This window comes from Acomys minous (genome assembly GCF_964271855.1).
Source record: "Acomys minous genome assembly, chromosome: 11".
NCBI lineage: Eukaryota > Metazoa > Chordata > Mammalia > Rodentia > Muridae > Acomys > Acomys minous.
In genome coordinates this window covers 115,942,326-115,970,266 of record NC_140492.1, presented here as the reverse complement: position 1 = coordinate 115,970,266, position 27,941 = coordinate 115,942,326, and the positions used below count along the sequence as shown (strand labels likewise).

The 27,941-nt window shown below is 38.9% G+C and overlaps 1 protein-coding gene and 1 long non-coding RNA gene across 4 annotated transcripts in view; one reads left to right on the top strand and one right to left on the bottom strand.

Moving 5' to 3' along the window:
• Positions 1 to 4,251, top strand: part of LOC311609477 — a 9,680-nt gene extending 5,429 nt beyond the window's left edge. The window contains exons 2-3 of the long non-coding RNA XR_014783403.1: positions 1,925 to 1,966; positions 4,226 to 4,251. This is a non-coding gene — a long non-coding RNA (uncharacterized lncRNA). The remainder of the gene's footprint in view (positions 1 to 1,924; positions 1,967 to 4,225) is intronic.
• LOC311609476 (large ribosomal subunit protein uL2-like) lies at positions 2,430 to 27,941 on the bottom strand. Of its 3 annotated transcripts, none has more exons than XM_084802597.1 (4): positions 27,861 to 27,941; positions 10,925 to 11,066; positions 3,869 to 3,929; positions 2,430 to 2,949 (listed from the first exon to the last, which is right to left on the bottom strand). In XM_084802597.1, exons 2-4 carry the CDS (start codon positions 11,025 to 11,027, stop codon positions 2,475 to 2,477), a joined length of 639 nt encoding a protein of 212 aa, XP_084658723.1. In that variant the 5' UTR covers positions 11,028 to 11,066; positions 27,861 to 27,941; the 3' UTR covers positions 2,430 to 2,474. The 3 variants fall into 3 exon arrangements, with proteins under 3 accessions (XP_084658723.1, XP_084658722.1, XP_084658724.1); XM_084802596.1 differs by having other exon boundaries at positions 27,857 to 27,936; XM_084802598.1 differs by having other exon boundaries at positions 10,925 to 11,108; positions 27,857 to 27,929.

Sequence of the window (27,941 nt, the reverse complement as noted above, 5' to 3'; positions counted from 1 at the left end):
GAGTTGTATTCATCTTCTGGCTGGCCATCTTTACTTGAGAAGCCAAAAGTCCAAAAGACGTTTCAATCACCCGAGCTTTGTGAGGGTCACCGTGACACCACGAAAGGAAAATCCCTCCTCTGACCTCAAAAGCACTGTTGCAGTTTAAATAGACAGGCATTGGTTCGCCTATAGCTGTGTGTGAACCTGTGAGTGGTTTGTGTGTAGGGCAGAGTGAGCTCTGCATAGGTCAGGGAAAGGCTTTGTCCTGCTACCTTATTCCCTTGGCCGGAAAAGCCCCAGAGATGCGCCTGTTTCCACAGTCACAACATCAGGAAGCCAGGTGTTCAGAGTGATAACGGTCCTTTCTTATGCGTGGGGAGGCTTGGGATTCAAATCAGGTCCTCCTGCCGCAATTTCCTAAGGTACTGAATGAAATGACCTGCAGACTATATGCACGAAATATATTGGAAACATAAATTTCGCATATATATTTCTGGTTCACTGACATGAAAATATTCACATTATGGTCATTTTCATATATTTTTCTTAATTGTTTTTTATTCAAGTAATGTTTATTGAGTGCCTCCTGTGTACTAGTAGTCTGTTGTCAATATGCTAGGTCGAACAAAGAAGTTAGGGCAATTTAACTCTTGAAAACTGTGCATATATTTACACATGGGTGAAACTTTGGTTTTTGTTTTTGTCATTAGGGATGGGAAAGCTAGAATTCTCTCGGGACCTAGAAAACACTTGGAGAGATTTGGAACCTGTCAATTATTTATGCTGCCTTTCTCTACAAAGGAGCCAGGGGAAACTGTGACTTCTGCTCCCTGGCTTCGTGGAGGATTAAGATTTGATCATGACTACTCTGTGATTACAGTTCTAGACTCCTCCCACAGGCTGAGGATTTGGGCAAAAATCTCTGGCAGCTAGCTCTGAACTTCTCTCCTCTCTTTCTTCTTCCAGGAAAAAATAAAATCTATGTGTTCTAAACAATTAGGTTAAACTATTTCTTGGTAAAAATCCCCTAACCAGCTGTGCTTTCTAATTTTTGGTCAGATTTATTATTAAATAATTTCTTTATTTATATGTGTTTCATAGAGAAGAGACCGTGTTGAATGTAGTACACGTGGGCAGGGACCCTTAAACGCCAGAAGAACAGCCCCCTGAGATAGTTACAGGCAGTTGTGAGCTGCACGGAGAGTGCTGGGAACTGAACCAAATCCTCTCTCACAAGAGCAGGTGTTCTTAACCGCTGAGCCTTCTCTCCAGGCCCATGTGCCTGCTATTAAAACGTAAATCTTGTGAAACTGATTTTTGACCCAGTACCCCCTCTCAACCTGACAAGTCTTGCTCCTATTCAGTAGACTGAGGCATGGAAGATGCACTGGCTACGAATTAGCGGTAATGGAAAAGGGGTGTGTGTGTGTGTGTGTGTGTGTGTGTGTGTGTGTGTGTGTGTGTGTGTGTGCGTGTGTTGTAGTAAATGCAATCATTGTTGTCTTCACTTTCCTTGAATTCTCCCCTGGGAATCCGTTCTCTCCCCTTCTCTGCCCAGCTCTGTGCTGCTGTGCTGACCGGCCATGCCTCTCCAGCGCTCCTGTGGCAGCTGACTTACACTCAATTTATACTGAGAAAACGAAAACGCATGGTATTTCTCCCTACAGTTCGTTTTGTTTCCGTATCACGATTCTGATGGGAGGTGTGTCTTTCCAGATTTGCACTCCTCTTCCTCCAGGTCGATAGTTATTCCTGGAGTAGCCAGGATGATTTTTTTTTTCCTTCTCTTGCTATTTAAGCCCCTGGAGTTGTATTAGTTCCTCCTCACTTCCGGTTTGTCAGCATCCTCGCCTGTTGTCCCTTCCGTTGTACTTTGTAAGGAGTAACTTGGCTTAAGGTTCTCTACCTGTGGGTTGGCTGAGATCGTGTTTGCTTCTCTTAGGACAGAGCGGACTCTACACCGGAATAAACGTCATCTTCGAAGGTAAGAGCTTGTGATAATGTGTTTTTGTGTTTATCCAATATTACAAGGAAGTGCAATTTAGCACAAAGCTTACTGTAAAACAGGTAACGTTTACTTGAGGATGTTCTGGCTTCTTTGTAAGAAAGATAACGATAAAGGGACATTTGTGCCACTGAAATGCACAGTGTATGTAGAGTTACATTAAGATTGAAGACTACAAAGCTTTTTATTTAGCAAATGAATTTTGAGGTCCAAATAATCAAGTATTTAATTGTTACAGATTTGATTAAAAATATGCTTTCATGTATAATGAAAGGAGCTTAATAAAGTTGAAATTATATCTGTAAACAAAGTGCATTTCTAGAAAGCTTATAGTTAAAAAAAAAACCCTCCATTTTAAAACTATTTTTTTAATGGTAACAGGGGTTTAAGAGAATTAAAAAAAATTTTTTTATTAGCCAAAGGACACACTTTATTAGCTCCTGAGCTCTAGTTCTCCTTCTGTAAAGTTTTGGTTCCACGCCCCACTTTACACCCAGCAGGGGCATCTCTTCGGATAGTGAGTGGAGGGTTTGCCAGTGTGCTGGTGGTTACCAGGTCCAAAGGGATGTCTCGCAGGATTCATGGCCACACTGCGTACACGTGGCCAGCAGTTCCTCTTTGCCTTGTACTTGTGGAAGGCTGGACCAGCCTTCAGGACAGGCTTGTCAATTCTGCCTCCATCAGCCACAACGCCACCTTCTTGGACCCTGAAGGCAGCTTCACTCGGGTCTTCTCGGTTCCTGGGTTGTGGGAGATGGTGACTGTGGCGTGGTTTCCGGAGGCTCCAGTGCCAGCTTGGCCCTGTCCGCAGGCTTCTCCAAACAACACAGGACGGTACCCTCCAGCATGGTGCCCACGGGCAAACTCTGTGGATATTCATCTGGGCCTCCTTGCCACAGTACACAAACTGTCCAGTGTGGGTTCCCTCTGCGGCGATGAACAGCTCCGTCCGCTTCTTAAATCTATAGGGATCACGAAAGACCACTTTAGCGAGGGTCTGCGCCGCGCCTTTAGAAGACCATGTTTTCTGACCGAGAATGTACGAAACACCCTCTAAATTAGGGAAGATCCGGAGTGGGGCCCCCTGAATCCCACCTAAGGCCAGATATTCACAACTGTGCCATTTTATAATCTGTGTCTGCGGAAGATTCTTTTCAATGACTCCTTGCTGCTTCCACTGCTAGGTGCCAATCTTTGTTCCCACTGAGGTTAGTGGAGGCTGGGATAGCTTGATAGTCAATACATATAACACAAATAATATATATTATATAAATTATATAAATATAAATATATATTTATATAAATCTTGGCATCTATGTTCCCACTGCTGTTAAACGGAGGTTGGGATACTCTGCTACTAAATTTCGATTGGTAGAGGGAAAATGAATTTAATTGGCATTTGTGAGAAAGCAGCAGTCTTTGCCTGTAAAATGGATTCGTGCAGAATTTCTCTAGCTGCTTTTTTTTTTCTTTTACTACTACTTCAACTATGCTTTCTATGGCTAAAAACCACATGAGACCTATTTTATTCCTATTTTTCATATTAAAAAGCTTGTTGTTGGAATTTCCCTTACTTTTTCCAGTTATTGATGCACACAGACACTTTCAAACTTTCAGTAATCTCTAGCTAAACATCCAGTCCTACGTTGAGCCTTGTAAATAGGTGGACTTTTAAAATCTGTGTCTGGTGGCATTGCTCTGTATTTCCAGTTAGTGGGGATATATGCTCAGTGGCAGAGCACTTGCGTAGCATGTATAAGACCCTAGGTTCAACTCCAGGACCACAAAAACCAAGCAACTCAAATAGAAATCAGCTCATAGGTTGATCGCCAGGAGTCGGTGGGAACGTAGAAGCTGAAGTTCCATGGTCAGCACACTTACCTAGCATGAGCAAGGCATGGCTCTATCTTCAGCACCTCCACCACCAAAAATAAATTTTGTTCTAAGAAAAAAAAATAAGCTGAAGATTTAGAGAGCTTTTAACCTGTAAGTATTAATATATGTCACATAGAACTAACTGGGAGTGGCACGGACTTTTGATGCTCCAAAGCCCAACTTCAGAGACACATCTCCTACAACAGAGCTGTACCTCCTAATCTTTCCAAACATTTCCACCAACTGGGCACTAGATATCCAAATATATGGGAGACACTATGGAATTTATTTTCTTTCTCCCTCTCTCTCTCTTCCTTCCTTTCTCCCTCTCCCTTCCTTCCTTCCTTCCTTTTTTTCTTTCAGACAAGGTCTCATGTATTCCAGGCAGCCCTTGAACGATTTGACCAGCCAAGAATGATTTTGAAGTTATTATGGTCCTACATCTACCTCCAGAACGCTGGGGTTGTGTGCCTTCGTCACCACGCCTGGTCAATGTGGTGCTGGGAAAGCTATCAACTGAGCCTCTGCCCAGCCAGACACTTTCTGAATTCTCCAGTAACGCTGCCCCCGCCCATCTCTTTAAGTCATTCCACCATTAGGTAGGATTAAATCTGATTTCTCACTTCATAAATTTCTCAACTTTTATAAAATTATCTAGTAATTAATTTTAGCAGCACTGCATTGCACAATTGTGAGGACCACAATTCCTGTGTTAGTCCTGGAATTTTGCAATGCAGAGTTTCCGTAGCAGACGCAGTTGGTGTCTATCTCAGGCCTTTTACTACGCTTTTTCCTCTGTGGGAGCGCCACTGACTTATTTGGAAGGCCCACTCTCCTCCTCACGCCATTAAACTCACCAAGCCAAACATAACACACCATTGTTTCTGCTGGTGATTGGTTTTAGGGAGGACATATGACACAGGTCTGGCATAAAGGACGGTTTCTGGCAGCATCATTGATAAATAACAAGACACTTCTGTTTTCTCATGCCAGCCATTGTCATGTGCAGATGTGGTCCCTGGAACTAGGAGAGTTTGTGGCTATAAACGGAGAAGCCTGGGGGCAAGCTACACTTAGAGGCCATGTGGCATGGCAAGTCTGTGATGAAATGCCACAGCTTTCTGGTCTAGAGCCCACAGTGACAGAATGACAGCACAGAACACTGCAAAGTAAGAGGCTATCACACAAGACGACAGCCGGACAGTGAGCTCACCCATGTCTTCCTTACATTTCTAGACAATTATCTTGCTAAGCACTGGGACATGTATGAGTGGAAGAGACCTCAGCTATGAGATGAAAGGACAGAGCTGAGATTTTGGCTAATACAAAACTGATGGTATGAGTTCAGCCAAATTAACGAGCTATAGGACTACAATGTAATCTACAGCACGTCACCTGCAATGTCCAGAGTGCAGCTGTAATTCTTCCAACACATGAACGGTAGGAAAAATCAAAAAAACAAAACCTGTGGCCCTATCTCAGGAGCAGGACGGTCCACATATGCCAGCATCAACACGACTCATTATTATAGTGAGCATGGAAAGACTCAAGGAAGCTGTGCTAACTGAGATGTATTAATATGAAGGGAAACACATCCATACCGTCTACAGAGCAGAGATGAATGGATTCAAAAGGAAGACAGAAGAACCCAAAAGCAATACAGTGTTCTAAAGTTTTTTACTAAATGAAATAAATTGTACAAAGGAAAGTCTATAAACCGGACTTAACTGAATGACAATTATATTTTATTTTTATTTTTTATATTTTCCCAAACAGGGTCTCTCTGCGTAGCCCTGGCTGTCCTGAGCTCACTTTGTAGACCAGGCTGGCCTCCAACTCACAGCGATGCTCCTGCCTCTGCCTCCCAAGTGCTGGGATTAAAAGTGTGTGTCACCACTGCCCAGCTACATTTTTAAAATAGAGAGGAAAGTTGTTGATAATAAAAAGAAATTTTAAGACCAGTGCCATAATAATATAACTCACAATATCCAAGAGGGGAAAAATGCCAGTATGTGAAAACAGTGAGAAGAAATGATGAAATTTCCCCAACAAGGTAAGAGACAAATTTTACAGACATGTCTAAGGGTAATTACTCTTTAAACTTGTGCAAATAACAGTTCAGCATCTGTTAAAGAAATCAAACTTGCTGTAGAAAATTTCACCAGAGGAAAACTGTAGTCCCCATTGGTGCCACTGATGAATTCTAACACTGATAAACAATCCCAATGCTGTATATTTCCATATGAAGAGGACAAAGTGTTTCTCAATTTGTATTATGAAATGAAGACAAAGTCTGAAAAGAATTGCAAAAAAAAATATTAAAGAGCAATATCCTTTCTGAGTGCAAGATAACTTAAGAATTGCCACATGTAGCCAAAACAATATATTCAAGAATCACATTTAGTCTCTTAAATCTGACTAAGCATACTTTATCCCAGAAATATCTTTGCATTTTCTTTCTTCTTCCCCTCCCTCTTTCTCTCTTCAGTCCACTTTTCTCTCTTCTTCTCTTCCTCACTTCCCTAACTCTCCTTTCCTTCCTTCCTTCATTCTTTCCTTCTTTTGTGTGTGTGTGTGTGTGTGTGTGTGTGTGTGTGTGTGTGTGTGTGTGTGTGTGTAAAACATTTGTCCTACCGCAGCCTGATAGGAAGGTGCAGTTTGTGGACAGGCAGCAAGATGCAAACTCACAACCTTTGACCTCAAACACAAAACAACACAGCAACTGGTGTGACCCCTGGGAAATGAAATGCAATCCTAGAAGAAGGAGGGGGAGAGCACCATAGTCCCAACTTCTCTCTATAGCTTCTAGACCATTGTAAGGCTTTACCATGAAAGGGTGTGGGAGGGAGCTGGGCTCCATCCTTCTAAGCCTGTGTATCAGGCATTCTTTTAATCTGATGACACACACAGAGAAAAAAAACCTTTTAGTTTGTGCATGATGAAAAATGAGAACACAACATTATTTGTAAGTTTGAGTACATATATTTTTAAAAGGATGACCTGAAATCATATATCTATCTTAAGAAACAAATTCAGAGTGAGCAGAGAAAAAAGAGTTAAGACTGCAAAAATTGATAAAAATCAAAGGCAGGGTGTCAATAAACTCTAGTCCTATGAAAAAGTTAATGAAATTAATAAACATCTAAAAATCTAAGAATAAAAGAAAATCTTATTTTATTAACAACAGAAATAAAAAAAAGAATCGTTAAACATCCTATGAATTTCACAAGAATAATAAAGGAACACTAAGAAGTCTTCACTCATAAATTTGATAAGCCATATAAAACTAGTCAATTCTTTAACTGACATGGACTATCAAATCTCATGCAAAATCAAATAGAACAACATGAATTGACCTATATCTATTTTAAAAAGTAATCAATAACTAATAACATTTAAAAACATAAAGTACAGGAACATATTTGTTCAGTGATCAAATCTACCAAGCATTTAATTATGAAAATAATTACACTAATAGTCTGCGCTCTCCTTCAAAAGATGTTCATAACTCATTCTACAACATCATCATTAACCACATAACAAAGCCAGGTAGGAATAGTAAAAGAAATGAAAAACTATTGACCATTATGTTTCATTGGCATAGATATAAATATCCTTAATAAATTTTGCAGATAGAATCTATCATTGCTTATGTAAATTCATACAAAATTAGCAAATGGGTTCTTTCCCAGGTTTTTAAGGCTAGTCAGTGTAAGTTGATAAATATAATATATTTTATCAATAAGTGAAATAAGAAAATAACATGATCAAACTAACAGATACAGAAAAAGCACTGGTCAATGTTCTAAACCCATTCGTCATAAATAAATGCTCTTAGAAAGCTAGTGGTAGAAAGGAACTGTGAGGCTGATAAAGACCAGGCTTGCACAAAACACGTACAGGTGACATAATGTACTCTGGAAGCTTCTGAAGTTTTCCTGTTGGGACTAGAAAACAAGAACTGTGTCTTCTCTCACCACTGATTTCAAACACTGCCCTATAACTAAAAACTCAGACAAAAGTAAAATAAAATTTCAAATACATATAGACAAATTAAAGTAGAAAAAGTGTCTTTGTGGGTACTATGATCATCTGTGAAGATACTAAGGAACTGACAGATGCACTAACAAGTGATTGCAATAAATGTTGTTGGATATAACGTTAAATATATATATATATATATATATATATATATATATATATATATATATATAATATATAATTATTAATCACAGCTAATCGAATCCCTACCCAGGAACAAGAGAAAAGCAGAATTTGAAATAAAAAACACAATTCTACTTACATTATTATCCACACAAATGAGATTAAATCTAACTAACCTCATTCAAGAGGCACCTGGTAAAAGCTACAGCCACAAAATCTCTTGAAAAATAGCAGGCTACCAAGAAGAGACTTGATACCCTATGAGCATATACAGGGGGAGGTAATCCCCCTCAGTCACAGTCATAGCGGAGGGGAGTAAGGGGAAAATGGGAGGGTGGGAGGAATGGGCAGATACAAGGGATGGGATAACAATTTAGATCTAAAATGAATAAATTAATAAAATATATTTTAAAAAAGAGAGATAGCAAAACAGAACTTGAGTTGGAAGGTAATCAAAAGTCTATGATGTGGACACTCTGAACTGTCAAGAGGACAGTTCTTGTCAAGCTGTTCTACGTTTTTCCAAGCAATCCAATCAAAGTATCCTCAAAAACAGTTCTTTGGATATTCTCAACAGGACTCTATAGTTGTTATAAAGAAACAAAACAAACAAGTAAAAAAGATGAGTTCCTATAATGTTATGATAATTAGAACAGTATGCTATTGTTAAAAGAGCTAACAAATGCATCAATGTAATAGAACAGGGAATCCAGAAATAGACTCACATCATTTTTTCCAACTGTACATTCATGAGGAATAACACATTGTGGGAAGAAAAGATAGTGTTTTGCTCACTGGTAGGAATAAAAAAAAAAAAAAAAGAAAAAAGAAAAGAAACAGTCACTTTGGAAGAGTTTGGCAGTTTCTTAACAAAAGTAAACATACCCCTAGCATATAATCCAGCAATCACTCCTTGGAATTTTCCCAAATCAACAGGAAAGTCATGCTCCCACAAAAGATTCCACATAAATATTTATAGCAACTTTATTCATAATTGCCCAAACTTGGAAGCATCTAAGATATTCTTCAGTAGGGGAGTGGATAAATAAACTGTTGCATTCAGATGCTGGAATACTACTCAATGCTAGAAGTAATGAGCTAATAACTATGGTGAGCATGGGAAAGGCATGATGAAAATGCGGAGGAGGGCAGAGATTCTCCAAGTGTGAGGCCAGCCTGGTCTACAGAGCGAGTTCCAGGACAGCCAGGGCTACATAGAAAACCCTGTCTCGAAAAGTTGGGAAGGAAGGAAAAAAAGAAAGAAGGAAAGAAAAGAAGGAAGGAAGGAAGGAAGAGGGAAAGAACACAGAATGGCCATTTGTAAATACCCACAGAATACAAAAATATAGCCATTATGTAGACGCGGGCATTGGGTGATGATACATCGATCTATCTTAACTGATTATTATAGGTGTATTTTTCTGGTGCAGGATGATGAATTTTCTTAAAATGAAATGTATGAATGAACAAAGGGCATTTTGCATGTTAAAAACTAGTAACAGTATAAGATGAATGGTCACACACAAAAAAATAAGTTTTACAGCTTAGGCAAAATGAGTGGATTTATCAAAATAAAGAAAATGCTATCCCCTCTCCACAAAAATAGAGAATTTGAAAGCCCTTTTATTAAAGATATTGTATTCTTAATGCATAAACCTTACCACCAAAGAAAATTGCAAGCCTAGTGTCCTCAATGGTGAATTGCTTCAACTATTTTAAAAAGATATTTTGATAATCCTTTACAAATTACGCAAAAAGTAGTATACAAAGGGACACATTTCAACTAACTATGTACATAACCGTTGCCTGTCACTATTCATACAGAGTAATTCATGATGACTCATATATTTACATGTAAAAGCCCAAATCATGAAATAATTTGTTAAAAACACAGAAGGACCTCCTCATGATGCTCAGAAAAAGAACTGTTTCTTGGGCTCATAAATAATAACTATAAAAATGATCATTTCTTGTTTTTTTCCAAACTAAAACTTTAGGATTGTCAGTACATTAATTAAAGAAATGAAGAGGCTGTCCACAGATATGGATCAAAGATACATAAGATGTGCATCTGAAAAAAAAAGATGTTGCCTAGGTATGTGACAGAGCTCCAAATCATAATAAGCAAAAGACATGACTAAAATTATTAAATTGTGAAAATATTAAAAGGTATATTAAAGGATCACAAACACATGAAAAATGCTCAGTATCATTTTATCATTAGGCACCATGTGAATTACACATGAGATCTCTTGTCAGCAAAACTAAGGGGCCTTTTTTTAGCAGAAAAGAGAGAGAAAGAATTCATTTTAAGGTGAACAGGAATTATTCTGGCTATTGTATGAAGCCAGAGTTGAGGGGAATAATATAAAAACACAGAGAGATCATTTGACAAGTAGAATCACATTCAAGGAAAACAGTGATGTGACAACCTTAAAGGTGTTGGAAAGTTCCTGTATCCTTACTACAAAGGATATGGTTTGCTGTTTTAGGGAGGGAGGAACACTGGATTTTTTTCTTGGAGAACTATAGAAAAAAGAATCAATTTAAGATGCTGTGAAAGGATAGGAAATAGCTGAAAATCAAATGTTCTTTAGTAGACAGCGATAGTGATGTATATTGGAGAGGGAGAGGGGAGAGAAAAACAGAGGCAGAGACAGAGAGACAGGGACAGAAAGAGATTGGATCTTCTGATCTGATTATATAGAATATATATATATATATACATACATACATACATACATATATGGTAAGAGGAAAATACATCGGTGATTCTGTCTACAGAAGCTTTTCAAAATTTGATTCTGATTGTTCCTGTTTATGCAATGAAATGCCAGGTCATGTTACATTTTTACATTCTTAAATTTAAAAATGTATACATTTACTCTAGAAACTCACCTTCCTGGAACACATCCTTTAGAAATAAGTCACTGACAGCCAGGTGTGGTAACTTAGAACTTTCCTCAGAGCCCTTATATGGTTGAAGCAGGAGGATGGCCATAAATTTGAGGACAATTGTGCTATAGATGGAACTCTCTTCCTGGTTAATAAAATTGTATGAGGAGAGGGAAGAAATAACATACTGAAATAAAAGAGCATAGGTATCATTTAGTATTAATAGCATTAATATAATTTAGTAATATTTTAGTATATTATTTATGTATAAACTTTTGTATGAATATAGGTAGAGATAGTAAACAAAAACAAACAATTTTAAATTGTTTATTTGATTGTGAGCCTAGCCTTTAATGGCTGAGCCATCTCTCCAGCCCTTAAATTGTTTATTTGAAAGTACAGGAAAGGAAATGATTTATGGCAGGAATGATTTTATTTTCTTTCTTTCTTTTTAATTATATTGTACTGTTTCAGTTGTGGAAATAGTATTAAAATGTATTTTAAGTGAGTGATTAATCCATCAGGGCTTTACTTCACAGATGAGATTAGAACTCTCATAAGGCTCAGGGAAATTCCTTTGCCCTTTTCTTCTTGCAAATCTGCCACAAGCAGGGCCCATCTCTGAAGCCAAGTGCCTGTTCAGCAGTGACTTTACTGGCAATTCGATCTTGGACTTCCCAGCCTGTAGAACTGTGATCAACACAGCCCTACTGCCTAGAAACTACAAGTCCCTTCTATAATTGCTTTTGCTATAAAAGCTCTAATGGATTTTGAGACATAGATAAAGTAATATCTCTAAGCCTACCACAATTATTAGCCTCCTTTCCAGAGATCTAATACATTTCCTGATGCACAGAGTCCCCATCCAAGATCTGTTGCATTTTTGTTTCTGTCAACCAGTGTGTATGACTTCATGCAAATGAGGACCACTTTCACCTTCCTATGAAGGGAGCAAGAACGTCTCCTGTAGGAGGCTTTCAATGATGGGTTAGTGCAATGCAATAATATGAAAGCTGTCTTTCTTTTGGTAGGGTAAGATAATCCTTAGGTACGGCCCATAATGGAGCCACATGGTATCCGGGTTTTAGAACAGGCGGCTTTGCTAGAGATCGCCTTTTGTTTGGTTTATTCCGCTCCCTGCCTTCTTCTGGAGCCCTTGCTGTTTTCCCCGGAGAGCTTTATCCTTGGGAGTCGCTAGCCCAGGGGTTCTTGTACTTGAGTTTGTTTCAGGGAAACCCAATCCAAGCATGTTACATATGCATAATGTCATGTGCATTCACTCCTAAACCTTCGCTCTAGAAGCCCATCCCATGTGGGCTTTTGCTGTTGTTGTTATTGTTATTGTTTTGTTTTGTTTTGGAAGGAGGTTTCTGAGTAACAACCCAACTAAGCTATTTCAGAAAGAAATTAGTCAATTGGTATCTTATTATAATCCTGATGTTTTATATTAATAACATATTATTCTATAGGAAATATATTATCGGTCAAAATGCAACTCTATTTAGAAACTGAACCATTTAACATATGGTTAAGAGGAGCCACGATTCATCAGCTTTTTCTGCCTAGGCTCCATTTGCTGTCGCATTCCTGGAAATTTGTTACATTCCTAGAAATCCCCTCTGGTAGAATTAATTTCTACCCAGGCTACATTTTAAAAGCCAATTTGCTTGCTATCTTCCTTGTCCCAAGCCCTTTCCATATCCTGGCCTGTTTAACCCTGTGCTTCACCTAGAACAAGGACGGCCTAGGGTTTGGCACCCTGCTACCTCCTAGTTCCCAGCTGTGACCCCCGTGTTTCTCTGTGTGCTTCCCTGTGTAAGGGCTGGCTTGGCTTTGTTTCTCAGGCTTCTTAGAGTTGATGGCACATTTGGACACATTTCTGCAAACTGACCCTTGGCATCTCTCCTTGGAACACAGCTTGGCATTCAGGCTCCGGCACTGTGTGTTACAGATGCAAGCAAGAAATACTTGTGCCTTGTGAGAATGCCCTTATGAGCCCAACCAGTGAGGCCAGGTCCTCCAGCTTTCCCACAGCAGAGCAGAGGGCGACAGAGCAGCTGCTCCCTGAAATGCATGTTACTTAAAATCTCCTAAAGACCATACTTTAGGGACACCTGCTTCCTTCTGGCACTCACAATCCCTTTTTTAGCATTTTGATCATGTTTTTCTCTCTACCGACTTTTCCCACATCTTCCCCACCTCCCTGCCCACCCGACTTCTTTTTTTCCTGACTCTATTCTCTCTCTCTCCCAAATAAACCACAAAAAGAAAAAGAAAAAGAAAAATGGAAACAAACAAGCAAAACAAAAACAATAAAAATTAACTAAATGCCGCCCAAGTGATATATATATATTTAGTGTTGGCCCCTGACCTGGAGTGTGGTTGATATTCCAGTGACACTGCACTGGAGAAAACTGCCTTTTCCTCTCTCGGTTACTGGTGGGCTTTGTTTCCACATCCACTTTTCTGCTTTGAACTTGTGAAGGTCTTACGTCTCTTGCCACACTCTCTGTGAGTTCTGATGCAGTTCTGTCCTGTTGTGTTTGGAAGACAGTGCCTTTGGAAGCAATCATAATGTCTGGCCCCAGCCCCTCCTCTTTTTCATAGATTCCTAAGCCTTGAGTAGAGGTTTAAAAGTGACGTATTCCCTTACATAGTTGTCATCTCCAAGGCTTACTGCCTCCATGTGCTGACCTAGGCCCAGTCCTGGAAGCTTCTTTCCTCTGAACAGTCTAACCTAGGCCTAGAGTGCTGAAGCCTTACTGCTGAATAAGCAAAGCCTTTCTAGCTCTTTCTGAATTGTGGATGGCTGAGTCAACTCATCTGTTCTGCCTCAAACTCCTCTCCAAGCTGACTGGTTCAAACTGGCTTCTCTCAGCTTCTGAGTGAATTGCTCTGCTAGGCCTCAAACTAACTCTAGGCATCTGTTCTAATCTTCTGGCTCCTTCTCATTTTCTGACTCCTGTCTTCACCTGTGTCTAAGCTTGTTCTCTCTCACTACAACCTGTCTCTGTAAAACTATCTCCTCCCCTTCACTCTCTCTCTCTCTCTCTCTCTCTCTCTCTCTCTCTCTGTGCTGCTCTTCCTCAAGTTGCCTCTTTTTTCTTTGTTCTCATGAGAGTTGAGCAGAGCAGAACCCATTCTATCAAATCTTTCTCTGATTTGTCATCCTTTTTTCCTGCCTCTGAGTTGGATATAATTTTCAAATATGGATGTGATAAAAGCTGCCATGTTGGTGGATTAAATTTCCTCTACATAGAGGGGTTTGATAAAGTCATCCCATTTAGGGTGATCCACTCCAAAATCTTTTACTCTGTGTGAGCTGACCAGTTGTGGGAGTCTGCGTTAATCCCTAGCTGTTCTTAAATGTGTCATTCTAGTCTTGCTTTAGTTCTTTACTAATTTTGTCTTTAAAACAGCCATGGGGACCAGCAAAAAAAAAAATGTCTCAGTGGGTAAAGGCAGCTTCCACCAAACATGACAACCTGAGTTCAATGCTTTGGAACCACATGGTGAAAGGAGAGAACTGACTCCTGTAGCTTGTCCTCTGACCTAAACACACCTCTGTACCTACATGCCATGTTACACACACACACATACACACACACACACACACACACACACTCACACACACTCACACACAGACACACACTCACACACACACTCACACCCTCACACATACACATACACACACACTCACACACACACACACTCACACACTCACACACCCTCACACCCTCACACATACACATACACACACACTCACACACACACTCACACACACACACACACTCACACACTCACACAGAGACAGAGAGGCAGTGTGTAAATAAAGTGTAATACAAAAAGAAAATGCTCACGATCAATTTTCATTTATCTTACTTAATGCAACATATGATCCATTTTAAGAGATTTTCATTAATGACATCAGAATATGAAGACTCCAAGTATTAAATTTGAACTTATGTCAACTGTGCCCCAATAGATTGTCAACTTTTAGTGGCAATTATTCCATAGGTAGGTGTTGCATACATCCCTGGGCTGTTAGCATGTGGCTGAGCTTTCAGTTGCGTTACAAGAAGAGGTAGTGATAGTCCGTAACCAGCTTCCTCAACTCCTGAGTCTCTAAATTTTCCTTACTTTCTGCTGCTTATATTGCAAACTTCTCCCAAGAAACTTTGGAAAAGATGTCAAAGCCATAGTCAACTATATAGTTTCATATATGAGAAATGGCTACCATAAAAACCCATACACTAACCTTACAATGTCACATAATAAAAAATATACTTTGAGCTCTACTTGCTGTAACTATGAATCTACTCTGGCTGGTTCAGGGAGATATGTGCTTTATTCTCCAGTCACGCTTAGAGTGGTGGCATAGAATAAGGAAACTGATGTGGTATGGTTCTGTTAGTATTAAGAGCATTCATGGAATCATAGGACTACGCAAAGCAACTACATGCCAAAGATGATGAATCTATAACTTAGAATTCAACAAAGCAATGACATATAGATCAGATTAAAATTTGGGTGCATGCTAGAGATTTTCTATTGTTGATGGGTTGTAGAAGGCCAGGCCATTTGAGCTCCTGAGTGATAGTCACTTAGGAATGATAATATTTGAATACGAATGTTAATGAAACTAAGATCTATTGGAGAGCCATGTGCACATTCTATTAAACTAGCCTATTACGGGGTAAAGCAAGACTCCCCCAAATATTTGAATCTATAGACAAGATCTGTGTTGATAACAATTGAAAGCAGTTATTTTGAATTCACTGGTTAAGTAGACCAGTGGTTCATTGTAGAATCTATGTTCTTAGCCAAATTTAGACATTCACTATTGTTTACAAATGTGCTGCGATATCAGATTTTGAATCATTTATTGAATTGCTTACATGTTCAGAAGTGATACATCAGTGAAGTAGGTTGAAAAATTCTGTCTATATCTTGCCAGGAGAAAAACATTATCATAAAATAATAGGTGGGTGGATATCTATTGAAAATGGTATAACAAGGTAATAAAAGGTTTTTTTTTAACAGAGCATATCAGAAAACATGAAAATGAACATGCATGGCAAAAGCCAAAACTGACAAGAAATAGTTTGGGAAGTTCCAGGCACTAAGAAAGGCTGGTACGCGCCTGCGGCATGATATGGAAGTGAGGGGCTAATCAGTAAAGACCGCAGGTGCTGGTCACTGCTGACTCCAGTAAGACTCCCCAGCTCATGGTGAGCACTCTCAATGTCCTATTCTAAAAATAACCAGATATTGGTAAAACAAACAAACAAACAAAAAAACAAGTCAAAAGTTATTGTGATCTAGAGTAGCAGTGGTGGAGACTAAGGAAGTGATTGAGTTTGAAGAATATTTTATGGATAGAGTCAATGGGATTATTACTCTGCTTAAATGGCAGGACACAGTCTAAGATAACTCACAATTTATTACATTGTAACTTAGAAATGGAACGGGATTAAGACAAAAAAAATCATTGAACATTTATTTTCTGCAGTATCCCCCTTATATCAAAGAAGACCTATTATGTAGATATCAGAAGATAATGGTATTATTATTGCCAACCAGCAGATCTTCTCAGAAAACATTTAATTCTATGGCAGCCTTTATTATACACTAGTTTTACTCACGTTTCCACCACACTTGATTCAAGATTTAAAAAAAAAAAAGAGTGCTTGTTTTGAGTTTCTAGATTTTTTTTCTGGCTGCTAGTTGTTTTATATTTATTTCTTTGGATAATCTATCTCCAAACTAAATACATTAAAGTAGTAACAGTTACTTCACACTCTACCGGTTTGACGGGTGAGACATTCAGGTGAAACTAATGTCTTCTCTTTGCGGTGTGTAGTAAGGTCACTCATATAGCAGAATATTTTAAGGTCTTAGTCTAACAGATTAGAATGCATAGCCAGGTAGGAGTTCTAAATGGAGAGCAGGAAAACGAAAATTTGTTCTAGAAGAGACAAATGTCCCACCCACCGTTCATTTGGGTAGTAGAAGCAGGCAAAGTGATGGAGGTGATCCAACCATCAGTGTCCTCCCGCCCTCCCTCCTGCTTATCCTCCGCTTTCTATCCCTTGTCTTTCTCCTCCTCCTCTTCCACTTCTTTCTCCTCCTCTGCTTCCTCTTTCTCCTTGGCCAAAGGAAATGCTGTGAGCACCAATCCATGTGTTCTATAGCAAGGCAAAATGCCTCCAACTGGACACGTAGGATGAAGTATCAGCAGACATACAAGTAAATGGCTCCCAGAGACACAGTTTCCTTGTTGGTGATGTCAGAGACTACTGTTTTCATTGTTGGTTCTCCTATTGGTACCTCCCTCGAACATGGAACTGTGGAGCCTTAGGCATTACTCCACACGTTTCTCTAATTTTTAAGGTGAGGTTAAAATTTAAATCAGTAAACAGTCATTAAGCTCTTTGTAATGTGAATGAGAATCATCCAATTAGCTGAAGAATCTAAGAGAAGGCAAAAAGTCTCTTGGATAGGAGAGAGTTTTTGTCTCCAGACAGAATTTAGACTCAAACTAAAATGTCACTCTTTTCCTAGATCTCCAGCCCACTGGTCTTCCTTGAAGCATTTGAACATGCCAGATCTGCCAGTCCCAAGTCTCCCATCTCTCAATAGATACACACATGCATGCTCATTCATGTGCGCCCCCCCCCCCACAATTCTGTTGCTTTAAAAAGGTCTAATATGTAGCCATAAATGATATGTTCTAATCTGAACTTGTATCCCTACCTCTTTTAAACAAGTGAATGATCCAAAAATAGTGCAAGCACTTGAAAAACAGTGCGTGAATTGCCTTTGATAAAACTCTCCCAATCAATAGCCTGTTCCTGGTCATTAGCAATTAGCTTTAAAGATGGAAAACAAATCACCTGCATATGACATATACTCACAGCTATATCTTTACATCATAGGTTTTCAAGTCTGGCAGCAATATTACCTGAAGGACTGGCTAAAAGGTATTCATGCCCTGAGAACCACTCCAGACCACGTTACCCAGATTTTTAGGGAGGTGGCTGACTGCCACAGTTGTATTTTGCTTTTATTTATGCAGACAATCTACTCTGTGACTACTTATCAGACACAGTGAGTCTGAGAGTTGCAACACTGCAACCACTGGGCTGAATGAAGCTGGCTTGTCTGGTCACACACCATGTTGGTTTAGCACTGCAGTTTTGTTTTCTGTAAATCTCACTCCAGTGCTTTAGGATAAGCATCTATCTCTGTGCCTGCTCAGCTGACATTTTACAAGTTAGCATCTTCCTATCTGCCTCTGACAGTTCTTGAGATAATGGTCTCTGTATTCTAGACTATACAATACTACCACCGTGCACGCATATAGCTTTAGGTGGAGGGGGTAAGAGCAAAGACATGAATTTGGCATGTCAAGCACAGTGCATTCCAGTCTGGGAAAGCATTCTAAAAACAATTCAAAGAATTTCAGAAAACTATGAAAACTTATCAGTGTTGCTGTTGATGATGATGGTTTGATTGTGTGTGTTGAAAGAATATGCTTGCCGATATCTATGTACTAATTAGTTAATAATATCTTAGCTTTTTATTTAATGTTTCCAAAGTATCATAAAGCTCTTCAATCCTGTCTCCATTTCAAATATATCTATGCTCATCAATTTTGAGACTGGAGGAGACAGAACAGTTTTGGCTTATAGCCGTGTTTTATTTAAATGCCCTAGTAGCAATGCCCGAGGACTTACTTGGGTAATTATTTGATTTGAGCAATAATGTCATTTATATTTTGTTGCTTAATTTTTTAAATGACTTTTGACTTTAAGTATTACTTTTTATTAGATAACATGACTGTAAAAGATACAAAACCCAACTTCAGCTTCAGTTCACTAACTCCAAGAGAAGTACTACCTGGGAAAGGATTTGGAAAATTCAGTACCACATGGGTATTTATGCTGCACTAAGCAATTGGCTCATAATTTTTTCTAGGCTTAAGTTGGTTCAAGCTATAATATTTATTATGGATAACTGGTTAGTGACCTAATTTTTTAGTCCACCCTTCTATCTAATTTCCATCCAACTATCACTTCCCTAGGGAAAAAATACGATTTAAAACAGCATTATCTTACAAGTAAGTATTAAAGTGAACTTAGTTAAAATACAAGAGATTAAATATAATTTAAGCTTATTTAAGGCAAAAATTTTCAATGGTCTTTTACTTTGCTTTGTTTATTATTCTTTGAGAATTTAATACATGTATACAATATATTTTGATCATATATACTCCACACTCCAAATTAAATAAGTACTTAAACGAATACAATAAAGGTCATGGTTTTATGACGATGAAGAAGGGAGTAAAGAGTGCTCCAAAACAAAACTGTGTCTGTTACTAGTTTATTCTCAATCCATTATGTAAATTAAGTCTAACAGAATTGCATTTAAATAAAATTGCTTTTGTTAATTCTATTGTCTAAGCAAAAATACACTTTTTAGGCATATATGATTATATGCCTTCCTGATTAGAGTTTAATGGGACTCAGGAACATTGATAAAATGGATTGATGCAAAAAATATAAAATCTTGGATAACTAAAAATCTCGTGGTTTCTTCATTTGAGCATTTGTTGCCACTTAGCAGTAAATTCTATGGAAAAACTTTAACTCTCACAGAGCACTGGATCTCCTGCAGCCAGAGCTATAGGCTGTTGTGAGTCACCTGACATGGGTGCTGGGAACCGAACTTGGGTCATCTGCAAGCACAGCATGCCCTCTTAGCCCCCTGAGCAATTGTACTAGACTCTAGATACACTAAGCGTGTTTGAAGAGGATGTGTGTATCCAAACTAGCCCTGAGACAGATTCATGCATGTTTTTAAGAGTGTTTGCAACATTGATGCAAGCCTGCAACTTGGTACTACCTTCTATCTCCATAGCAACTGTTTGTTTTGGTGATGGTGGTGCTTATTCTTAGAGGCTCATCCTTGTTTTTGATGGTATTGTAAAGGCTTATCAACTTTTAGAAACATATTTTGATGCTAATTTCAAATAATCCATGTTATATCGTGTTAAATTCTATTGCATCTGCTGCATGTGCCCCATTTAGTGTGAGGCGGAGGGCCAAATAGAACAGTCTTCATTGGGAAAGATTTAAAGTGCCCTGGAATTCGGTGAGGCAGGCATCTGATCTCAATCAACAGCATCAGGACTTTGCTCTGTGTTGCTAGTGGTACCAAAGAAATGTTGTGGCTGTAGTCCTTGGTATCAGGCTTGTGCTCAGATCTAGTGCTGGCGACAGTCTTACGTACAACGCTCCATTCCAAACCGAAAGCTCACGGGAACTCTTCAAGTGTTCATTCTTTGCTGGTGATCAATAATCCATAAAGAGTGAGTCACCGACATACTGAGACACTTAGTTTTGGCTCTCCGTTAAATGCATGCTGTTTTGTTTTGTAGCCAGTGCCTTCCTTTCACGGTTAAGTATCTCTTACGAGCTATCATCACGCCCTGGGACTCCCCCACTCTCTTAGCCTACAGGGCTATTATACCCCTTTCAAAACAACAACAACAAAAAATACATAATTTATAAACTGGCAAATAGGCCCATGCACAATTTAGTTATTTACTTATGTTTGAAGAGATATTAGTAATACGTAGACTGTGTTCCATTTTAGGGTATCATTATGTTGCATATATTAATGTATAAAACATGACTCAGAGGTGAAGTCACGGTTACTAGAGGTGGGGGTACCCCACTAAGGTTCTTCTGACAATTTGGCTCCAAAACTACATCAGCCTTTATCTGCTTAATCATGATGCACATTGGTTTTATTTATTAATATTTATTAATATTAACATAAATGATGGAAGGATCATAATAGAGTACCTTCTGTCCAGCATCATTTAAAATGTATGCAATCTGTTTGGGATCAAGAAAGCATTTCCAAAGTGCAGTCATATATTCTAATTTCCTTAAGCTGCAAGTTATTTTTAAATTATATGAATAGACACTGATCACTAAAATCCCAGTGAAAACAACTTTTCATCGCATTGTGAGTTATGGCTAATAACTGAGCTAATTTACATAATGTATTCGTACATTGGCTGTCTCTTTTCACCAAGCAGAACTCATAGGAAAGCAAACAAACCAACACCTGGCATTAACGACGACCAAGGAACTCCAATGCAGAAGATGGGCTGCACCACAGCATCGTGCCAACGTTCTCCAAAGTGATATGCCAGAATGTGAAGTCGTGTGTGCTCATTTCTGGGTTGTAGCTGTGTTCTTTGTGTGTGTGTGTGTGTGTGTGTGTGTGTGTGTGTGTGTGTGTGTGTGTGTATAGGTTCATTTCAGTGTTTCGAAACTGTAATAAAGCACAAAGTACATAAATGGACCATCCAGGTGATGTGCATCAGGACAAAATGGGAAGACTGTCTCACACATGACCATCACATGACCGTCAGAATATCTCACACAGCTTATTTGAAACATAGTTTCAAGTTTCCAATCACACAATATTTTTTTTTTCAGAGAATGAGGTAGGACAAGCATTTTTCTAAAATGCTGCAGAGCCAAGTTTGTCTGCTACAGTTCAAATTATGTAGGGCATGGGTAATTAAAAAGAGGTAAGAGGGGCACTCAGTTATAGTTATTTTTTTCAATAAGCAAGCATTTTCTTTCTTTTACTTGTTTTTTTTTCTTCTTCTCTTATTTCCTCTTTTCTTCCTTCTCTTATAGGCAGGATCTCATTATGTAGCCCAGGCTGTATTTGAACATGGAACTTGTATTCTTTCTGCCTCAGTCTCCATACAGCTGAGACTCCAGGACGTGTGTGTCTCCATACTGGTCTCTAAATTTATTTTATCTGTGTGTGATGCTGAAGGAATGGGGAGGAAAGTTAGAACTTTACTTATGCTGTGCTTGTACCACTGAGCTATAGCTCCAGACCCGGAAACATTTTCTTAGCAGTGGAAAAACAATATTTTAAAAGTTAATGAGGCACATTTACATATGCATTGAAACATATTGAAGGGTAAGTAAATTGAACAAAGTTAGTGAATCAGGGAAGGTCCACCACCCTTGGATTCCAGGAGGCAGCAAGGAGACTGTGCAGTACTGGTTTCTGTCAGGTGTGGGACATGATCTTATCAGACACTTATGTTGCCACATCAGGAAAGCTCAGTGGAAACAGTTCTGTGATTTTAACAGGAAGATGTGCCTGGGATGGAGATGGTCGAAGGTAGTATGTAGTAAGTACTAGGTAGATCGGAAGGTAAAACACTTGCGGAGCATGCCCAACACCTAAATTTGAAGCCCAGAACCATGTAAAAGCCAGATATAGCAACAGTTGCCTGTAACCGAAGCACTCCTGTGGTGAGACAGGAGAACCTCTGTGTGCCAGGACAGCAAGAACAGCATCAAAACCCTTCCTCAAACAAGAAGGCAGACGAGGATTAATGTGAGGTTGTCCTGTGAGCGTCAGACATGGCCCTCTGCATTCATGTGCCCCAAACTCTAGAAGAGTGGTTCTCAACCCTCCTAACGCTGTGACCTCATGATACAGTTCCTCACGTCGTGGTGACGCCCCCAAACCATAAAATGATTTTTGTTGCTACATCATAACTGTAAATTTGCTACTTTCTGAATCTCATAAATACTTGAATAACTATTATTGAGATAAACAGTTTAGGAAATATCCTCAGAGCTGATGCTTTTATTAAAGACATTTACAATTTCACAGATATTAATATTTTTCTTTCTAATTGCTAGATTGTGTCTCGGAATATGAGTGGCATCTACTAAAAAAGGATTGTTTTGTGTGAGGAATTTACAAGTAGCTGGTCTTCAGTGTCAGTGAGGGAAATCATACTTTGCGATGTTCTGAATAGATAGTATTTGAGTTTAAATATAATAATTCCTGTCACACTCTGCTATGAAATCCAAAGTGTAAGGCCATGCTTACAACTAGAAGCAAACACACACACTCACACCGTGACCTTCAACTAGAGAAGGGACAAGTTATAGAAAACACTTAAAAGCTGTTTGAAGATTTATCCCAAAATACACCCACGTACACACATGCAGGGGTAAATCATAAACACCTCTGTGCCCAGCACAATGTGTAAAACCTAACCTACCTTTTGTCTTTGTCTCTTCCAATAGATGTTTCTTAAATTATGTTTTTTTTAAAGCATGTGCACTGTAATTTCCCTTTATCTATCAATATAAACTTCAATGAAAATATGTTTCTTCCTTATTTGTATTGATAAATGGTAATAAATTTAACATAAACTTTTAATCAGTTTTTTCTTTCTTTACTGTTTTGTAGAGTTGCTAGGTAAAATACAACATGGGCAGCTAAATTTGAAACCAAGATGAATTATACACATGTATGTAACTGTCAAAAAAAATGGAGGAAAAAGCCACCTTTTTTTCTTTTCTTTCTTTTTTATGGAAACCTCAAGTATTTAGCCTTCATGTTCAATCTCAGCTACTTAGCAATTCATTTCCTATTGATTAATTTTCTCAGCTTCTGTTTACTGAGGCCCAGTTACAATTGTAGCTAGGCTAGATGCATCTGTAGAACAAGCACATTTGAGAAGGTTCAGGTCTTTCAAAAGCATGTTGAGTTAGAGAACCATCATTTTCAGATGAGAAAATAGGATCACTTTTTTATTTGTTTGTTTGTTTTTTGTTTTTTTCAAGACAGGGTCTCTGTGTTAGCCTTGGCTGTCCTGAACTCGATTTGTAGACTAGGCTGGCCTTGAACTCACAGCAATCCACCTGCCTCTGCCTCCCAAGTGCTGGGATTACAGGTGCGTGCCACCACTGCCCAGCAGGATCACTTTCTTTAAAAGCCACTTTGACCATCAGGAGAGACTTCTCTCACATGCATTTTCACTTGTTTGTTGTTTTTTGAGACAGAGTCTCTCTGTGTAGCCTTGGCTGTCCTAGACTCACTTTGTAGACCAGGCTGGCCTCAAAATCACAGAGCTCCACCTGCCTCTGCCTCCCTGAGTGCTGGGATTACAGGCCACCATGCCTGGCTTCCCACACACACTTTGATGGTTGACAATAATTTGCTGCTAGGCCGATCAAGACCTTACAATTACTTTTGGGCATCTGTTGGGACTAAAAGAAAACCAACATTTATGTAGAAACTATAATGCACAAGGCTCATCTGTGAGTATGCTGTCATATTTAACATTAGTCATCTCATAGTGATATCAGCACTGCCGTTATAATTCCTGTTTCACAGATAGAAGAAAACTGAAGCAAACATGGTGGAGAGCTTATCTCTCGTTCAGGGTCACCGCTGAAGAAATCTGGAGAACCAGGCTTCACGTTAAACTATTTGATGCTAAAAATCTATGCCTTATCAGGTTTTTGTTAAACTGGCCCCAGGACAGATGAGAGACCTTTAACAGACTACAGGGAAGAAAAAAAAAATCTCAGCACCACTGTATTTGTTTTCCTTTGCTAGCTTGGCGTCTTTGTGAATTTTAAGCTGCTGAGGGTGCCACCTGTCAATATTCCCACCCACGGCCAACTCTTGTGCACTAAACATCGCTCCCAAGGGTAATCCAAGCACTTCACTGCTCTCTGCCCACAGCTTTAATCAAATCGTTTATCACAAGCTTTTCCACAACATCCCAGCCTACTCCTTAACCCTTCCAGTTGCTGACCACTACTGTTTTCTGCCTCATCTTGATCTTTAAATCCACCATTCAGCACTTTTCCTTTCAACTAAGATGTAGATTCTTTCCCCACCTACAAGGCCTTTAACTCCTTAGGTAAACAGTGCTCACATGACCTTGCCTCTGGCTGCTTATGTTTAGGGCCATCTCTCCAGCCACAGTTCCAGGATCCAAGCTTAATGTTAGTTCTAAGAGCAGGAACAAGACCTTCTTTCAGTAAGCAAGCTGCAGAACATTCTCTCTGCTGTTTCAGTCTGTTCTCTCTCTCTCTCTCTTCTTTTATCTCCACTGGACTATTTCCTTTCATGCTATCAAAATTAGAATTGATGAGTCCCACATAAACTTATATCTTCATGACATGTAGAGTCTATTTACTCTTCCTTTCAAGTTTCTCCTTGAACAAAGTACAAGTTTTCATTGTTATGATCGCGTGCTTCAAGCAACAAATCTCCGCGTTTTACTATCTTGAATTATACTCCGAATGTTGCTGATGACTGGGCTCTGATTACACAACTCTGGGTCCCTCCTTTACTCTTTTATTTTTTTTAAACTATAAATTCTCTTTTTCCTGTACTGCTTGCATAACATGTTCGACTGTAATGGCTGATGTCTTTCCATTACATCCAGTTTTATAGTTTTATCTGACAATGTTCTTTCTCTCCCTTAGATTGTGACTTTATAGTGTCAATCTGGCAGGCTTCCAGATCACTTTGTGCTATGCTACTCCAGGTGTTCATCAGTCTTGTAGCAGAAATCTGGAACAGCAACCAGATTCTCTTCTGTCTATTCAGCAAAATGTTCTTTTAAAAAAGATGCCCCAATTATTAAAAAAAAAAAAAACCAACTCTAAAATAGGAACATGGCTAAAACTACCTTATAACAAACCCTTACTTTCTTACTTAGGACTTGTAACTTCTTAGAGTTGTTCACTAAATTTCTTATATCCTTTGAGCCCATTCCACGTAAGTGATAATAAACCAGAGAAATTATTACGTATTTTTCCTTCTAAAATTTCCTTTATTGGTTGGCTACTTAGTTCCACGTAGAGCGCCAAGCCGGTGATTTGAGAGGTCCTGGTTAATGCTCCATCAACATCAAGGTGTCCATTTGGAGGAGAGAGATACATGTGTTTATTATCCAAGTCAAAACTCTATGCATAATTGTATTTCTACTTTGTAGGTCCACAAACCAGTGTTTGACATTCCCTAACTTTGGAAGACTGTCCCACCAAAGAAACCCAAGCCCTGCACTCTACCAGGAGGAGGCTACATCCCCAGCTTGTTAACTTTTATTTTACAAACTGCTTTGAGACGCAGCATTTCACTTCTTAGTCTACACCAGCCTGGGGTTTCTGTATAATCCCAACAAGTCTAGAACATGCAATCTTCCAGCATCCACTTCCTGCAAACCTATATTAAAGGCTTAGCTCACCAGGCCTGGCTGGAAAGAGAGGGCCTCCTATGCTTTCTAGAAAGTACACTTTTCCCCTTTACAGGGCTCTCCCAGTGGGCCAGACTCTGTTCTTCTCATCTTCTTTATTTGTGAAATGTTTTACATTCTTCAATTTCCCTGTGCTATCTCAATACCTTTTACAACTGCATATTTTCCTAGGCAACTTTTCTATGTTCTCTGGGAGATTATTTGTCTTATTATTATGGCAAAGGACTTGAATCTATATTTCTGTTCTTTCAGCTTTTCTTGAAGTACCCCGTCACCTTCTACTTGCCAAATTAATATGTGTCCAGGTAACTGGTTTCAGAGAATCATCACTGTCTCCTTCTGAAAGATGTATGAATAGTTTTCAGGATGCACAAGGCTTAGGCTTTTCCATTCTTCGCTTCTGTGAGCCTTTGATCCCTCCCTCCCACTGATATCAAAGTCGGACATTAGAGATAGTCAGAAACAGAGGCAACAGTTATTTTAGCATCCCAACTCTTTCTTCTTGCTTTCTTCTTTACACTTTGAGGCACCTAGTGTGTAAATAAATCTTTACTTCACACTGAAAATTCTTCCAGTTCTCCAGTGTGTGGTGTCTGCTTGTAAGGGAGGTAAGCAACTCCATGGTCAACTGTTGCATATTCTTAATCAAGTCTCCTGCTATATTGAAAGGGAATTTCACATGCTATAGTAGATGGCATGTGACATGGAAAAATCAGTGCTTGATAAACTCATTATGCAGTAAGACTTGCTTCAAAATTAGAAAATAGTCACCCACTGGATATAAATAATTACAAATATGTGTTAAATAAAATATTTAGTATAAACTCCCAGTGGGAAGTAATTTTCTCATCCTTTTAGATAGCTTTTGTGAGGGGGAAAAAGGCTGTGAAAATATCACATTACATGGCAAAAAACACTCAGGCTGATGTCAAATGATAGCTCTGGAGTGTCCATATCACATCAGGTATGTTTCGTGTTGTTGTTGTTGTTGTTTTTTTATAAAAGGGCTGTTATGTATAAACCAGTTTATAATGGATTGATGTAGTTTGTGAAGCTTTATGTCCATAATCCCCAATACAGAGTTTTTTTTTACATGAAAGGAAACGGAAATTACAAAATACCTACATTTAAATGAAATTAAGAATGTAACACAAACTGAAATTAACAAAAGACTTTTTTTTTCATCAGTTGTGGTTTCAAAGAAGAACTGGACTGAATTTAGAGTCCTCTGGATCTTTTGTGACTCAATTTAAAATCTTTTCTTTATTTTAAATGGAATAGATTTCCTATGACGTGCAAGAAGTAGCTGGGGATGGAAAATTCTGAAGTGTAAGTCCCATGGTTTTACAAAATTGGAAGTGCTTTAAAATTGTCCTAATGGGGACCTACGTGTTTGATCAATATGACAGGAGGCGTGGTTCATTTAATCACCAACACCATCCCAAAATGCAAAAATCTAGTGCTCAAAATGTGATTACACTTTTAAAAAGAAGTACTGACTCTGCCCTTAATTTCTGGTGAGGCAAAGAGGTCAAAGGTCACAGTACCTCCCCAACCTCCTGTAAGAACGACCTCACTGCTTGTCCTAGTGGTTTTAATAGTGTTTGGTTGGTGTAGCATCCTCTTTCCACTTGAGAAGGCAGAGTCTTCCATAGGTGGTTTAATTTGTCTGCGCTTATATATGATAGACAGATATTGGTGTGTATATTGTTGTGTGTGAGCACAGAGAGTTGCTCATAACAGGGTTAGGTTCCTCTCTATATGTTGAGGAGTTCCTGGAAGAGGCCAGCACCAGGGCTAGGACTTACGCACAAGGGGTCAGTCTGGCTGTTCCACAATCATCCTCTTGCTGACCCCCTGGCTATATAGGCAGGAGATGAGTGTCCAGTGGAG